Genomic DNA, 16640 nt, shown 5'->3' on the forward strand with positions numbered 1-16640 from the left:
TTAAAACAAAAATTAGCTTCATGTCTGCTATCTGTATCCCTTCCAATTGCAATACAATGCAACATTGCCAGTCCCTTAATCTAAAGCTTCTTTAAAGTTCCATATAACTATAGCAACAGGAACTTGGCTAGACTGCTGACAGGTCTTTTTCTGATTTATCATGATTGACATGACCCCAAAGGTCAAAGCAATAACAACCAATGAATGGTTCTTCTATCTAAAATCATATGTTATCACACATGAATACACTGGCAACTGCCAATGGCGTTTCTATCAGTAAAATTGGGCTCTGAACCTTGGACTCTAAACATGAAATTAAAGAAAAATTTATATTCAAGGCCACTGCAAAAACATAAGAACTTAGGACATATTAAAAGACTAGACTTATATCAGCAATATACTTTATATTTTATACTTTTAAACAGTCCTACCAAGAATAGAAGCTTTGGTAAAATGTTTGAAAAGAAACGGGTTAAAGACATATTCAGACTTTCTATATCTGCTAATGCAAATATTTATTCCACCGTTGCCTTTATAGTGCCAAAATATTTTCCAGCGCTCTACAGAGATTGTCATCACTCACGTCAGTCCCAGTTTTCTAAGTGTGAGAAGAAACGGAAGAACCCAGAGGAAACCCCATACAACCACGGGAAGAAGATACAAAATCCATGCATGAATATCCTAGGACCCAAATGCTGCAAGACAACAGTGCAACCACATAATGTTCGCAAGATCCAGCCATAGGCTCCAGGAATTGCTAATTCAAGATCTATGTAGAATTGAGACATAATAGCTGAACTTATATATTAGCTGCTCACACACATTAGAGTTGTCAGCCAAACATATCCATTTCAGCATGATCAGTCGACAATCTAATGTGTAGCCTAACTGCCCCTTGGCGACAGACTTCGGAGGAGAGTAGGATTGGTTATGTTGGAGCTCAATATTCCATATCCTGGAAATAAGTCAATGCCAGAGGTGTCTGGAAACAACTTTTTTCCCTCTTCCAATTGAAATAAACTTGCAATCTTGGCCGATATGAGCGTACGTGGTTATGGGGGAGTCAGGTGATTTATCTATTGGCCAAACAAGCTTTTAACTGCACGTTGGAGTTTCAGAGCTGCTCCATGTAGTGATTTGTATGTAAACAGTGTTACAAGTCTATGCAAGTTAGGAAATCTTATAGAATTTATTTATCTCTTGCTATGATTTAGTTTCCAAAAAAGTTACACATAGCATGGACCCCCCCCCCCCTGTACACAAACTATATAGAGATAAGCCCTCCTTACACTGTTGAGTTAGAAGGGGATCATGTTGCAGTGCATGTATGTAGATAGTGAATACACTCTTCCGCATACAACTTTGTTTGGCACATTACTTTCAGAAGCCAATACAAAATGCAGTACATTTAATCAAAATTAAAAGCGTTTGGGTATAATAAGAACATGTTGGAACACATATTCACCTTGTATGTATCATGCAAAGATACAAAGCATCCCTCGTATCTCTAGTGTGGGAGAATTTGGAAAAGGGTGAATTTATAGGGGTATCCCACAACTGACTATACTAAAGACTGTATTATGCTCCATGCTGTGCCGCTGTCCAAGTATATTTATGGTCAGTGGGTGACACAACAGATCTCCAACATTTTCTGGGGTCAAACAGCTTTTAGTGCAGAGGAGGATAGCACCTGATCCCCAATACTCATCATGATACTGGCCCATGCCAATGCTTAGCAGATCAGGGATCTCTTCTGGCAAGGGTCAGTCAACAAGAGATTGTGACCATTAATTATGCCCATAAAAAAGTATATGGGACACTTCTTTTTGGCAAGTTTTCAATAACCATCACAACTCATATTTCAACTAATAAAGTGTTTAAAAGGTGACTCTCTTCTTCAGCTAAATTCACCACTAAGGTACCTCACTAGGTAAGTAATCTCCTCAAATTATGGTTGCAAATCAATAGTTTAAGGTTTTTGCTTTTTAAACATCAGAACAAAAAATTTACACTAATACAAAAGTATAAAATATTAAATTGTTGTATTCTCTTCTTGCCATATTTCATGTGATGCAAAATAAATTCTATAAAAAAATTAAATAAAAACGGGCTGAATTGAGCATTCTAAAATAAAACAAGAGCAACACAAGTCTTTGATACAAGTCATATCCATTCAGAGAAGTTAGTAGAAAGAATGATGTGAATATGATGAAAGCATCACTACTCCCCCTAGTGGCTGCAAAAAGGAAAAAATGTCTTAAATGTGCAAATTTAATGCAGTATATGATAACTAGGAATAGGAAGATAAAATAATGCTCTAGTGTTTCCACATATTTAAGAATAATTAGAATGTTGCATATGATCATTGCTTAAACTAGTGGTCTCTAACATGTCGCTCTCTCAAACTGCAACTCCCAGCATGGCCTGACAGCCTATTAGATTGTCCCAAATGCTAAAAAAGATTTATAAACTTATATCTAAAATACTAACTCTTGATAAACAGATTACTTGAACAGAAGTCTGGCAGCAAATGCATTCAATTCCCCTACAGTGCCACCACAGGGGAGACTCAGTATTACAGGGTGCCCACTTAAATCAATGGACTGTCCGTTTAATATACTATCATTCTGGGTCCTCCAGTAAAAGAGATTAACTTTCTTTACATAACCATAAATCCCCAAATGCTTCATTTACATAGAAGACTTTTATTCATTTACTATTTGCCATTAAGGACCCTCTGACAATCCCACTCAGAAACTTAACCAAGAAAGACACAACAGCCTTAAAGTTAAGCTCAATTTTTATAGAAATGTTACGTTTGTAATAGAGAATTGGTTGAATAGAAATCCCTGATATCAAGTTACTGGGGCACACAAAGTACTGTGGCTCCCTGTGGAGATCAAAATAGTAGGGAGTCTTTAGAGCAAAGCTACCTGAGAAAACGTATGCAAAATAGTTCTCCTCTAGAAGGAAGAAAAAGGTTCCTCTAATGACCTGAGTAATTCTTCAAGGCTTTATAAGAGGTTGGAAACTGACTTGCAAGGTAGTCACCTATAGGTGGCACTCCTAAGTCATCACCCCTATAACCTCAGTTTTATTACCCCGGCTTATCTTAATGATGTATCACCTCATGTACTAATTGTCTTTGTGTAACATCTTAAATGTTGTGCTTTTTTCTAAGTCATTCATTTCTAAACTTGCCTGAAGAAGGAGCCTCTGTGCTCTGAAAGCCGCATATAGAACTTTTATGGTTAGCCAATAAAGGTATCATACCTTCTATACTTTTGTATTTTTTCACACAAAAGTATTTAACAATACATATTGTTTCTGGCTAACACGGTACTACACTATTTTTTTTATAGGTGGCACTAGAGAGAGTTGTATTGCTTCTGGGGGAGAGCTATAAAGCATGTCACTTTGAGGAATGCTCCCTTTAGCTAGGAAAGTGATATGGTAATACCTTACAAGACTGCAGAGAATTTAAATTCCTCCTTAGACCTGTCAGCAGAATACAGGCTGCCATTAACTATAACCTGTCAATGGGCTTTAGACTGTTGTAGATTTGCATCCTTACATACTGTAACATTACTATTTTAGAACACTCATAACTAAAGGGGGTGAGGCTGATAAGAACATTACATGACAACTTTTCCATGTATGCAGTCCCCAGAATACTTTAAAAATGTCAAAGATTCAATGATGCCTGTTGAATAAATTTAATTCATAAAATCTAGAATTATTACGCATCACTTTATGTCCCATTAGAGAAGAACTCTCTAGACTCGAAGACAACTCTATCAGATAATTTGAATGAGTGTGGCAAAGGAAAATTGGTAAGAATGTGGTTAGAGTTCAGTCACGAGTGGTGGCAAAAGGGTGGAGAACATGGCATGTGCCAAATCTATTATATTTTAGACACTTCTTTCATCTACTTGACAAAAGAGGTGTTTGCTAGGAGGAATTGTTAAAAGTGCCAAAATGTTTAAAGACGTGTGCCATTTGTGGCGCAGTATATTAGTATGAATATATGCCGGGCACGAGGTGGTGTAAGGAACAGATAAGTGTCTAATATGCCTAGCGAGTTGCTCCAAATTTATTTTGTCACATGCACCATTTTAATCAATTGCTTCAGTTTTAGCCATCTTTATTGACTCGGAAATACATGTACACTAGCACAGTATTGATATATCTCCCCCAAGGTTTTACATTTAGGGTATTTATCGTGAAGTTTCTTCTTGCTTTTAACATTATTCATACTCTGTAGAATGTATTAGACACAAATTCTACACATTCAGATTCTGTCCTGTAAAAAGTCTACAAAGCGTGTAGTTCTTTAAAGAGGCTCTGTCACCAGATTATCAAATCCGTATCTCCTATTGCATGTGATCGGCGCTGCAATGTAGAGAACAGTAACGTTTTTTTGTTGTTTTTTTTAAAACTATCATTTTTGGCTAAGTTATGGGCAATTTTATATATATGCAAATGAGCCTTTCTAATGGACAACTGGGCGTGTATTGTGTTTTTAGCAACTGGGCGTGTTTACTTTCACTGCACAATCACACTGTCCTGTGGATCATGCTGGGCTTGAACAATGAGAAGTGTATGAGGCTGATTGGTCACTGATTGGTCAGCTTCATACACTCCTCTGTACAACGTACAGTTGGTAAAAAGTAGAAACACGCCCAGTTATCCATTGAGAAACTCATTAGCATAAATCTAAACTAGCTCATAACTTGCTCAAAAATGATCGTTTTTCAAAATAAAAACCACTGCCCCATCAGTCAACCTTAGGTATTCCCCCCTGAGCGAACTTTCAGAAATCATATTATATAAAGCACAGAAGCTTTATCATGCAAAATGAGCTAAAGATATCTAAATACACATCTTATTCTGCTCTAGAGCGCATTACTGGAGCCCTGTTTATTCACATCCTCAGCCTGGAAGTTCTCATTTACACTATAAAGTCAACATTTTTGTAAACTGTTTAAAACTTGAAGCCACAAATGTAAATCTTATAAGAAAATAATTTATAATAAGTATTAATCTCTGATGGGAACCATAATTCAGCAGGTAATCCCACCAGAACTACTGCGACTCTGTACAGGGTTACACATCCCATTGACTTTCCATCATTCATCTAGTATTGTCCTATATGTTAAGAGGATGCCGTACACATTCTATAAAGAAAACAGTAAGATCATGAATAATGAGTGTTGAAAACGTTAATGCCACTTACGCTTTTTTTCCGCAGATGGCGCCCTGGTACCAGTTTTTGCAGGTACTGAAGTACTTCTTTTTCGTTCCCATGACTTGTTGCAGAGCACAGACATTTGGACTAAAAGGGAATAAATTGAAAAATATATAAATTTTGAATTTAAATATTGAGGTTAAAATACAATGAATATAATTTTGATCCCTGTAAAATCACTTTTTCACACGTCCTCATCCTGGAAACAAAGGAAGCTTTGTGTCTGGTAAACTTTCCAGCGGTCACCACCAGGTGCCCTGGGACATGTTACTATGTGCTTTATAGCTGCTATTTTATTTTTTTACAGGGTCTCCCATCCATTACAACTGAGGCAAACCTTGTAAAAACGCCATGTGCTCTGGAGGCGAAAGGCAGTTTCTTTGTTCAGAAGTCTCCCAGTACAATGAAATGCAATTACTGTTACTAATACCCATCTTCAGTGTGTAGAATACCAAGCACAGCTATGCAAACAGCCCACGGCCCCCCAAATAGTGAGAAAGGGACGTTTAACACTGTTGCTCAGCAGATGTAGTTCTTTATTACATAATTGTAAGTGTTGTAGTATGTGTGAAATAAAGTCTGTGTGCACTTTAAATGTTGATCATTCAGAACGATGGAATTTTACATTTCACCAATCACTTACTGCACACAGAAAATTCTATATATCCATATTCCATCTTTAAAGTCAGAGAACTTTACTGAATATAGATAGACAGACAGACAGACAGACAGACAGACAGACAGACAGACAGATAGATAGATAGATAGATAGATAGATAGATAGATAGATAGATAGATAGATAGATAGATAGATAGTGATATCACAGTGTGTTATCTGCTGATTTACATAGGACTGCTGGTAAGCATACTGCTTACAAAATAAATGGTATGTAACAAATAAAGCTCTGCTACATCTCTTTGATTAGTAAAAAATATTTCGAATTTAATCAAATAGTTTCTATTTCTAAAAATAACATAAGAACTTATTACATATTAGACAAACAATGATTTCAATTCAATTATGTACATGAATCTATCTAAATACATCTATTTATCTATCTACCTATCTATCTACAGATGTAATCATCTTTATCTTGACTTTTAACGCATTAAATACACAGTGGCAAGAAACGTTACCTTTACTTTTTCAATATCTATCTATCTATCTATCTATCTATCTATCTATCTATCTATCTATCTATCTATCTATCTATCTATCTATCTATCTATCTATCTATCTATCTATCTATCTATCTATCTATCTATCTATCTATCTATCTGTCTGTCTGTCTGTCTCATATCTATCATCTATCTATCTATCTATCTATCTATCTCTCTACCTATCATCTATCTATCCCTCATGTCTAGGTCCTTGAATTACAGGTCTATCTTAAACAGGAGTTTAATAAATGAAATCATAACATTAATATAATGGTAAAAGAATTAAAAATGTTGGTTTTCTGATTTTTCAATTTCTAAGAATTTGAAAAAAAACAAAAACCATTTATTCTGGAACTGATACATGAAAAAAAAAGTTTCATATTTGTTAACTTGCACGGATAAATAATTATACTTACCCTTGTTTTTTGGCCCTTATGCGGCTGTGTGTCAGAATCTTGTCATAGTAGCCATTACTGTCTGCACGATCAAATGCAGACAGTACAAAAATGGCAAAGATAGATAAAAATATAACCTTCATTGTTTAGTCCCCCAAATGCTCCCTGTAAATGGAAAGGGAGAACTGCCAAGTGTAATAGAGCTGATCAGTTTATATACAGCCTGGAATTCTGTGGGAGGGGAGCAGTGTATCAACCTGAGACAAATGTACCACCCTCCAGAGGAAAATCAGCCACTGCTGAAATCAGTTAAGAACTCACAGAACTTTAAGCCAAGTGCAACTTTTTTTTTTCCTTTCCAGGAAAAGAAATATTACACTGCTCCAGTTGTGACTAATTCATATATGAATCATTTTCCTTGCAAATATGCGCAGCATATTTGTAGTTTTTGGAAGTTTACTCATTTTTATTCCCCTTTGCTTGGCAATGGCATGTGTGCATATATGGTCTATAATGAGTATCTGAAATATTTACCAAATAGCAATATTTACAGAATATAATATTCTGGTGCGACATTATAGACAATATAGAGATGTCCATAGATACAATGATTTGCTATACAATATGACCAGTAGTGAAAAATGTCACCAAAAAATGCACAATCCCTATACATAAGTGACCAGGTCCTAGACGCATAGCGCACAGAATATATCCATAAAAAGAAAAAGTGCCAGGCCAAATATATACAAAACATATCAAGTTTTATTTGTAGTCATTTAAAAAGAATTAAAAAAAACCCTATTTATTAGTGCAGTTTAGCCATTAAAAACATGTATTAAGTGTAACACTGTGGCACCAAAACAATTCATCTAAGGCTCTGTTCACATCTGCACTACAATTTGCATTAGTCTATTCCATCAGAGGAACATTATAAAGGGAAAAAACACATATCTGGATTCATCACATGACGGAACCCATTGACTTTAATGGGTTCCGTTGTGTTACGTCATGGTTTACAGTATTTTGCAAGACAAAATAGCGCTGCATGCGGCGCTATTTTATCTAACAAAAGTGACGAAATCTGTGACAGAGGCAGTTAATGGACTTTCCAACACAGATATAAACAGGGTCTAATAATATCCGGTTATACAAGGGGAAAAATTGTGTGAATATGAAGAAATATTGAAAAAAAAAAAAAAAAGTCACACAATTTTTCCCTTCTCCCCTTCCCCTTGTATAATTTGACATTCTCATTGGTGGTGTACACCTAGTGTGGCTTTTTCTACTACAGTATAATTAAATTTGTATCTTTATCTCTAATAATATCCGGTCTAATAATATCCGGTAAATAATTAGTTAAATGCATGAATTGTTTTTACGGTTGAAAAAATACATATCTCCATCTTGTTCAACCGAGGAATTTGAGAGAATGTGAATGAAGGGAAGGGATTTGGGTAATTTTTTTTAACTTTGTTTCACCCTTATTGATCCAGAGGAAGTTAAAAAAATCAAAAGGCGTACACCAATCTGCCCTAAAACTGAAAAATGTCTCTACTGATCCCAAGTGGCGATCACACTGGATCAACATTCAAAAGAAGAATTCTATATATTTACATAAGCGTCAATATTATTTTCTTCCAAGAAATGATCTTAGTCTTTTTTGAAGCCATCAAATGTTACTACTGTGACCAGCTCCTGCGGTAGTTACTGGTAGGATTCAAAGTTCTTAAAGCGACTGTCAAGTCCAAATAAATATTAAACTATATATTGAAAATATATGTTGCAAATTATAGTTGCTTCCCTGCCTCTGAATGATCCAGCCTTCTTTCCGGTTTCGTGCTTTCCACTTTCTAAAATTGACGTCAACGTGTCAAACTTCACTATGGAGAGCTTCTTTCGAAGTTTGAGATAAAACCTACATCCCCATGTCATCAGTGCTGGTCCATTGGATGCAATGGAGGGGATGTGTCGTGTTTCAGACTTCCAGATAACCTCTCCATAGCGAAGTTTGAGATGATGGCCATTTTTACGAGCGGAAAATGGGCAACCGGTATGAAGAAATGAAGGCTGGATTGTTCAGGAGCAGGGCAGCAGGCATGTTGACTATACATTTGCTTGTTAAAGTCAAATTTTTTTGTTTGGACTGGAGGGTCACTTTAAGGTAAAGAAGGCTTGTTTTCTCTAAAGACTAAAGCTTTTTTTTCTCCCGATGGAGGGGGTGTCCCTCTTGTCTTTTGAGGTGGTTTTATATGGAATAGCTTTTTATCATATTTTTGTATGGGCCATTTATAAAACTTATACAAGTTAATCATGTCCCCTCTTAGTCGTCTCTTTTCAAGACTAAATAAATGTAATTTTTAAAAATCTTTTCTCATAACTAAGACTCTCCATGCCCCTATTAGTTTAGTTGCTCCTCTTTGTATTTTTTTTAACACCAGGGCATCCTTTCTATGACCTGGAGCCCAGAACTGAACTGCATATAACAAATTAGGGCTGCACTAATGCTTTGTAAAGTGGTAATATTATGTCCCTGTCCCGCGAGTCCATGACTCTTTTGATATACGACAATATCCTGCTGGCCTTAGAAGCAGCTGATTGACATTGCATGCTGTTATTTAGTTTATGATTTAAAAGTGCACCCTGATCTTACTCAACAAGTGTAGCTCCCCCTAGGACATATGATGCATGCAGATTATTAGTACCTAAATGTATCACTTTACAATTATCCACATTAAACTTCATTTGCCAGGTGGACGCCCAAACACTCAGTGTGTCAAAGACGGCTTGTAATTTATGAACATCTTCCACAGACTGAACTATACTCCATAGCTTGGTGTCATCTGCAACAAAAGAAACAGTACTAATAAAACCATCTTCTATATCATTAATAAATAATTAAAAAAATAGTGGTCCCAGCACAGAACCCTGGTTCACCTGGTACACCACTTATAACCGATGACCAGTCAGAGAAGGAATCATTGACCACAACTCTCTGGATATGGTCTTTGAGCCAATTTTCAATCCAATTACAAACTATACTTTCTAAACCTATAGTCCTTAATTTTCCCATTAGACGTCTATGAGGAACAGTGTCAAATGCCATTGCAAAGTCTAAAAACACTATATCCACAGTGGTCCCTTTGTCCAGGCTTCTAAAATCTCGTTATTAAAACAAATCAGGTTGGTGTGACAACTTTTGTCCTTAGTAAAACCGTGCTGACTGTCATCACGGTATATAGTCCCTTAAGAGCATTTCAAGCATTGATTTCCCCACAATGGATGTTAAAGAGGCTCTGTCACCGGATTTTCAAACCCCTATCTCGTATTGCAGCAGATCGGCGCTGCAATGTAGATAAGAGTAACGTTTTGTTTTTTTTTTAAAACGAGCATTTTTGGCCAAGTTATAAGCATTTTTATATTTATGCAAATGAGCCTTTCTTAAGTACAACTGGGCGTGTTTAAAGTTATGTCCAAGTGGGCGTGTATTGTGTGTGTACATCTGGGCGTTTTTACTTGTTTTACTAGCTGGGCGTTGTGAATAGAAGTGTATGATGCTGACGAATCAGCATCATCCACTTCTCTTCGTTAACACCCAGCTTCTGGCAGTGCACAGACACACAGCGTGTTCTCGAGAGATCACGATGTGATGTCACTTCCTGCCCCAGGTCCTGCATCGTGTCGGACGAGCAAGGACACATCGGCACCAGGCGACAGAGGCTACATCGACTTACCTGCAAACGCCGATGCTGCTGCAGAATCAACTGTAGCCTCTGTCGCCTGGTGCCGATGTGTCCTTGCTTGTCCGACACGATGCAGGACCTGGGGCAGGAAGTGACATCACAGCGTGATCTCTCGAGAACCTGTCATTTCAAACGAGATTACGCTTGCCTTGCTGTAAATTCCACAGAGACGCTACAGAAGTGTCAGGATTGTGAATACACATCACGTCCCGGCTACCTGTAGGCACTACCTGTAGAGTATATACTGTACATCCTTAGACAATGTTAATATAGCGCTATATCATTGATTCTTGTCAATTTCAACCTGTGACTTACACTATATGATGATATACTTTATGGCTGCAGTGCTCTTTTTGTTAACAGGTGCTGTACAACATGGCCTCAATGCGAGTTGAACAACTCAAATAACATTTTTTTTAAGTGATAATTGCTTAGAGTACATTTATGACTAGAAATATGCAGCTACATATACCTAAAAATAATTATTTACAGTAGCTGCTTAGGTTTAACCATTAACCAAAGGATCGAATTATAGCATGGGAAAGAAGGGAAATTGCCTTGGAGCCAACACCATTTGACAGGCCACTCTATTTACTACTGTAGACCCTCCGAGTAGAAGGTTACTACACCGTGTTCCAAATTATTATGCACATTGGATTTAAGTGTCATAAACATTTAATTATTAGTTTTTCAATTAAACTCATGGATGGTATTGTGTCTTAGGGCTCTTTGGATCATTGTAATCAATCTCAGACACCTGTGATAATTAGTTTGCCAGGTGTGCCCAATCAAAGGAAAACGACTTAAGAAGGACGTTCCACATTATTAAGCAGGCCACAAGTTTCAAGCAATATGGGAAAGAAAAAGGATCTCTCTGCTGCCGAAAAGCGTGAAATAGTGCAATACTTTGGACAAGGTATGAAAACATTGGAAATTTCAAGAAAACTTAAGCGTGATCATCGTACTGTGAAAAGATTTGTGGCTGATTCAGAGCACAGACGGGTTCGTTCAGATAAAGGCATAACGAGGAAGGTTTCTGCCAGACAAATAATTAGGATTAGGAGAGCAGCTGCTAAAATGCCATTGCAAAGCAGCAAACAGGTATTTGAAGCCGCTGGTGCCTCTGGAGTCCCGCGAATCTCAAGGTGTAGGATCCTCCAGAGGTTTGCAAGTGTGCATAAAGCTATTATTCGGCCACCCCTAAACAATGCTCACAAGCAGAAACAGTTGCAGTGGGCTCAGAAATACATGAAGACTAATTTTCAAACCGTGTTGTTTACTGATGAGTGCCGTGCAACCCTGGATGGTCCAGATGGAGTAGTGGATGGTTGGTGAATGGCCACCATGTCCCAACAAGGATGCAACGTCTGCAAGGAGGTGGCGGAGTCATGTTTTGGGCTGGAATCATGGGGAGAGAGCTGGTAGGCCCCTTTAGGGTCCCTGACGGTGTGAAAATGACCTCTGCAAAGTACGTAGAGTTTATGACTGACCACTTTCTTCCGTGGTACAAAAAGAAGAACCGTGCCTTCCATAGCAAAATTATCTTCATGCATGACAATGCACCATCTCATGCTGCAAAGTATACCTCTGTGTCATTGGCTGCTATGGGCATAAAAGGAGAGAAACTCATGGTGTGGCCCCCGTGTTCCCCTGACCCCAACCCTATTGGGAACCTTTGGAGCATCCTCAAGCAAAATATCTATGAGGGTGGGAGGCAGTTCACATCAAAACAGAAGCTCTGGGAGGCTATTCTGACATCCTGCAAAGATATTCAAGCAGAAACTGTCCAAATACTCACAAATTCAATGGATGCAAGAATTGTGAAGGTGATATCAAAGAAGGGGTCCTATGTTAACATGTAACTTGGCCTGTTAAGTTTTTTTGATTGAAAGAGCTTTTGATTTCTGTAAATATGACCTCCTGATGCTGCAAATTGAACAAATGACCATTTTAGTTCTCTTTACAACCTTTAAAATGTTTTGATCTCTGTTGTGCATAATAATTTGAAACAGTGCATTTTGAGTTTTTTACTTCTAAAAAAAAATCTGTTGTCATTAGGAGATTTGTTCAATAAAATTTGCATTATACTCCAACGGTTGATTGCTTGAAGATTATACTGACTGTCATTTGCAACGACTATTTAGGAAAATCAGCGAAAAATAATATTTGCATAATAATTTGGAACGCGGTGTAGAATTCTCCCAGTAGGTGGGGGTTCCAGTTGTGGGGCATAGGTGGGAAACCTAAGAATAGGAGATTGCATATCAACATATCTGTAACCGTTAACAGGAAAATAATGAGGGGGGGGGGTGAGGAGTTTTTCTTTAATGCAGCTGCTCTCCAGCAATTCCACATTGAAACTAAGTTGCACGACATCACATGAGTAAATAATTTGCCTTCAATTAACACACTGCTGCATGCCAAACTTAAAGTTGGCAAAGAGATGTAATTCAATCAGTTATTTTACTTTCACCTAAAATAGCGCGTTTTAATAAAGTTATTGATATTAATTTTCAAAACTTCTTGTACAGTCATTTGACCCGAATGTTGGATAAGATGAGATCAGGCAGACTTGTAACTTAAAAGGTTTCGTAAAGGCATCACATGACATCTGTTCTGTTCTTAACATAGGGAATGCCACAGTACCTGATCTTCATATCTGACCTTGACCTCTCGTTTACAAAAAAGATGACATCGGTATGTGAATTATCATCCATTATCTTTCTGAAAAGTGAAAAAAGGATCTGCTTTTTGTCAAGAAACAGCATCACATCTGTCTATAGGCTGTCTTTGGTATAGTAGTTTAGTCCTGTTCACTGGAATGGGGAATAGCTACAATGCAATACACAGCCCATGGACAGATGTGGCATGGTTTATGAAAAAAAAAGCGGATCTTTATTTTTTTTTTTATCCTGGACAATTTTTTTAATTATTAGGGAATTGCATTATTAGCCATCTAGTAGCTATTTAAAACTTGACCGGGGAAGACTCTAGGAAATAAAATTCCCTGTAATTTACCTACAGTCAATAGGCCATGATAGGCTATGGTAATCTATAGTATTGGTCTGGAATTGGTGGCTCTCTGGATTTTGTAAAAGTACAAATTGTAGCCCGACATGTTAATCTGCTGTTATCACGATACACTCCTTTACATTGAAATTCCACCAAGGAGGACAAGCTGCGGGGTTACGCAAATCTAGGAAGTAGCAGGTGTCGCTAAGATCTGCAAATATTGACGTTTTCAAGCACCTAGCTCCAATCTGTGGCATGTGGGGCGGGCATAAAAGCCAGATTGAAAGCAAAGTTTTTTAGCAACATGAAACCTCAAAAAATTGGATCAAGTGGTGTGGGATGATTGTGCGATGCCTTCCGTTCATCGATGTGCCAGTTATCGCCACTTGTCGCAAACTAAGAGGGACAGAATCCTTTAACTGAGAGACGTTGGTTTATCACTTCAGCAGATCGCAACGCGCCTAGGCTGAGATGTCATCACTGTTCAATGTTGCGTGTCCTAGGAGTTGGGAAAGCAACAACGAACGGGAATGACAGCAAGAGGTGCGCGGAGTCGAACCACTGCACAGACGGATCATCTTATTGGAAGAATGGCGCGTAGTGATATATTCTGTACTGTAAGTGAAATTGAACGTCACTTCCCAAGCCTAGGGCGGTAACCAGTGTCGACGCAAACCATCAGAAGGTGTCTGCACAACATGGGGCTACGAGTCAGACGTCCAGCTACAGGTTTTCCATTGACCACACGCCACCGCTCTCAAAGGCTATCATGGTGCACAGCAAGACGGCAATGGAGCTGGAATGGAGGTATATCCTCTTCAGCAATGAGTCCCGCTTTTGTCTAGGACACAATGAAAGCCAGAGATTGGTCTGGACACCAAGTGGGCAATGCCATGAAGAGACCTTCACAAGGGATCTTCACCGGTCCTACTCCCGTGATTACGGCATGGGGTGGCATAATGTACTGTAGCCGGACCCCTCTAGTCTTCATTTCAGGTACACTAACAGCTCGGCGCTACATTGATTTGGTCGTGAAACCAGTGGTACAGACATTTCTCCAAAGTGTCCAAGAGACCAATTTTTAACAGGACAACGCCAGGCCACATGTTGCTTGTGCTACTGTGAGCAGCCTGCATGGCTTTAACGTGCTACCATGGCCTGCAGCGTCTCCGGACTTGTCTCCTATCAAGCACATCTGGGACGTCATTGGTCGGCGATTGCAAAGGGAGCTGCCAGCAGCCAATCTTAATGATTTGCGTGCCTAAGTGCACTCAGCGTGGCCTAACATTCCTCAGACAACCATTAATAACCTCATTGATAGCATGCCAAGGCGTGTAAGTAAGTGTATTTCTGCGTGTGGCGCTTATACTCGATACTGAATAAATCAAGATGTTTGGAATATTTTGTTTCCATATTTTTATCATTTGCATATCATTAACATGTCTATCCCTCCTGTGATTTCCACAATTCCAAAACTTTTCCTTCTTGGTGTTGCAATTTCAATGTTGAGGAGTGTATATTGGGACATGTAGGTTTAGCTGGGGAGCCACAGGTTGCAGTCTAAACACACGAGTGACCAGTGATCTCTAAGCTGTTGCTCTCCAGCTGTTGTAAAACTATAACTCTCAGCATGTTACTGTAGAAGTCTGTTAGGGCATGCGGAGAATTGCAGATTCTCAATAACAGGAGAGCCACAAGTTGGGGCCCAATGGTATAGATTGTCTGAAAAGAACATTTATAGATTATTCATTGGCAACCACAGCTATAGGAATTGGTAATTGTATATAATACAATTCCCTATATCAAAGTATTTCTATAGGTTGAAATTTGATATACTGTAAATGTTTTAGATTTTAAACTCTGATGGTAAATGAGACCTGTCACTGTGAATAAACGATTTTCAAGTGATGCGATATGATTTCTAGTCTGGCAAGTAAGGACTTGTTAGTGCTTGACTTCTATTACAAAGGGTCCTACACATGCCTCACTCAAAATTACATAGAATTTTCCACAATCGAGACTTACAAGGCATGTATGGAACATTTCATGTCAGTCACTGCTGTATGTCCTGAAACTTTTATTATTAGTAATATATATTTTTTCTCATCAATGTAATTTAATAGTATAGTGATTGTATATGTCACAAATCTGAGGGGGTCTGAACACTAGGCGTGCATGCGCCGTGTGAGTACGTTCAGTTTCTGCAGCATTTTTATTAAATTAAAGAATTGTAGTCGACAGGGTATACTGTATGTATATTTTGTAACATTCATGTAATATGGGCAAGGTATTTACTTTATTAGCAAAATAAGTATGCCATAAGGGAAACACAATTTTGTTGCTGCATTATTGTTAATTTAAATCCTCTTTTTAATTTTTTTTTGTCAAAAGTGCTCAGGACAGCCGTAGACCGGAAGGTGTCTGAACAATTGGTGACATTTCAGCCCTTTCTTGTGAGATTAGAAAAAAGAATCAGATCCCCCCCCCCCCCCCCAGAATGTGTGCCACCCTTGTCCATGTCTGTCTGGTATTGCATCTCTATTCACTTAAATTGGACTGAGATGCAATACAAGACACGGCCCATAGTCAAGAGTGGCGCTGTTTCTGGAAAAAAGTCACACAATATCTGTGTATATCAGCCCAATAGGTCCTCCTTGTGTTGATATACTGTACAGTATGGTGCTTCGTACCTCACCATAAGGGAAAAAGAGCAGAAAAGCTCCATAATAGGGTAACTGTACCTGGTGGAGTATGCCAATTTTTTATTTTTTTTTATCGGATTCATACAAAAAAACAAAACCTTTGCGTTCCTCTGTATGAAATTCGAGACATAGGGAGGTACAGTAGGGCCACATCAATTTTTATGGCTGCTGTATTTCTGAGGTTATACAGAGCCAAGATAAAGTAATGAACATGAGTCCTTAGTCTTTACAATGCTGCACATCCAACCAGCAAGGCAACTACTTTATAAAATACAATAGAGGAAGGGTCGTTGAGTATTTGCCATATGAAGTTTTGTTAATTTATAGTCTCTAGTGCAGCATATTGTATAGCACTTTATGTCATACACTTTGTAGTACACCC

The 16640-nt window shown here is 38.1% G+C and overlaps 1 protein-coding gene across 4 annotated transcripts in view; it reads right to left on the reverse strand.

The window, feature by feature from the left end:
* POSTN (periostin) overlaps positions 1-16640 on the reverse strand; it is a 90526-nt gene that overhangs the window by 51752 nt on the left and 22134 nt on the right. For 3 of the 4 annotated variants that reach the window (XM_075851737.1, XM_075851738.1, XM_075851736.1), the window contains exons 1-2: positions 6826-6979; positions 5237-5335 (exon numbers count right to left, since the gene is read on the reverse strand). In XM_075851737.1, coding sequence (XP_075707852.1) covers positions 5237-5335; positions 6826-6947 — 221 coding nt within the window. In that variant the 5' untranslated portion in view covers positions 6948-6979. Of the gene's footprint in view, positions 1-5236; positions 5336-6825; positions 6980-16640 lie in introns of those variants that run through there. The other variant, XM_075851739.1, reaches the window with a different exon arrangement.

Source organism: Rhinoderma darwinii, chromosome 2, assembly GCF_050947455.1.
Source record: "Rhinoderma darwinii isolate aRhiDar2 chromosome 2, aRhiDar2.hap1, whole genome shotgun sequence".
In the NCBI taxonomy this organism is placed as follows: Eukaryota; Metazoa; Chordata; class Amphibia; order Anura; family Rhinodermatidae; genus Rhinoderma; species Rhinoderma darwinii.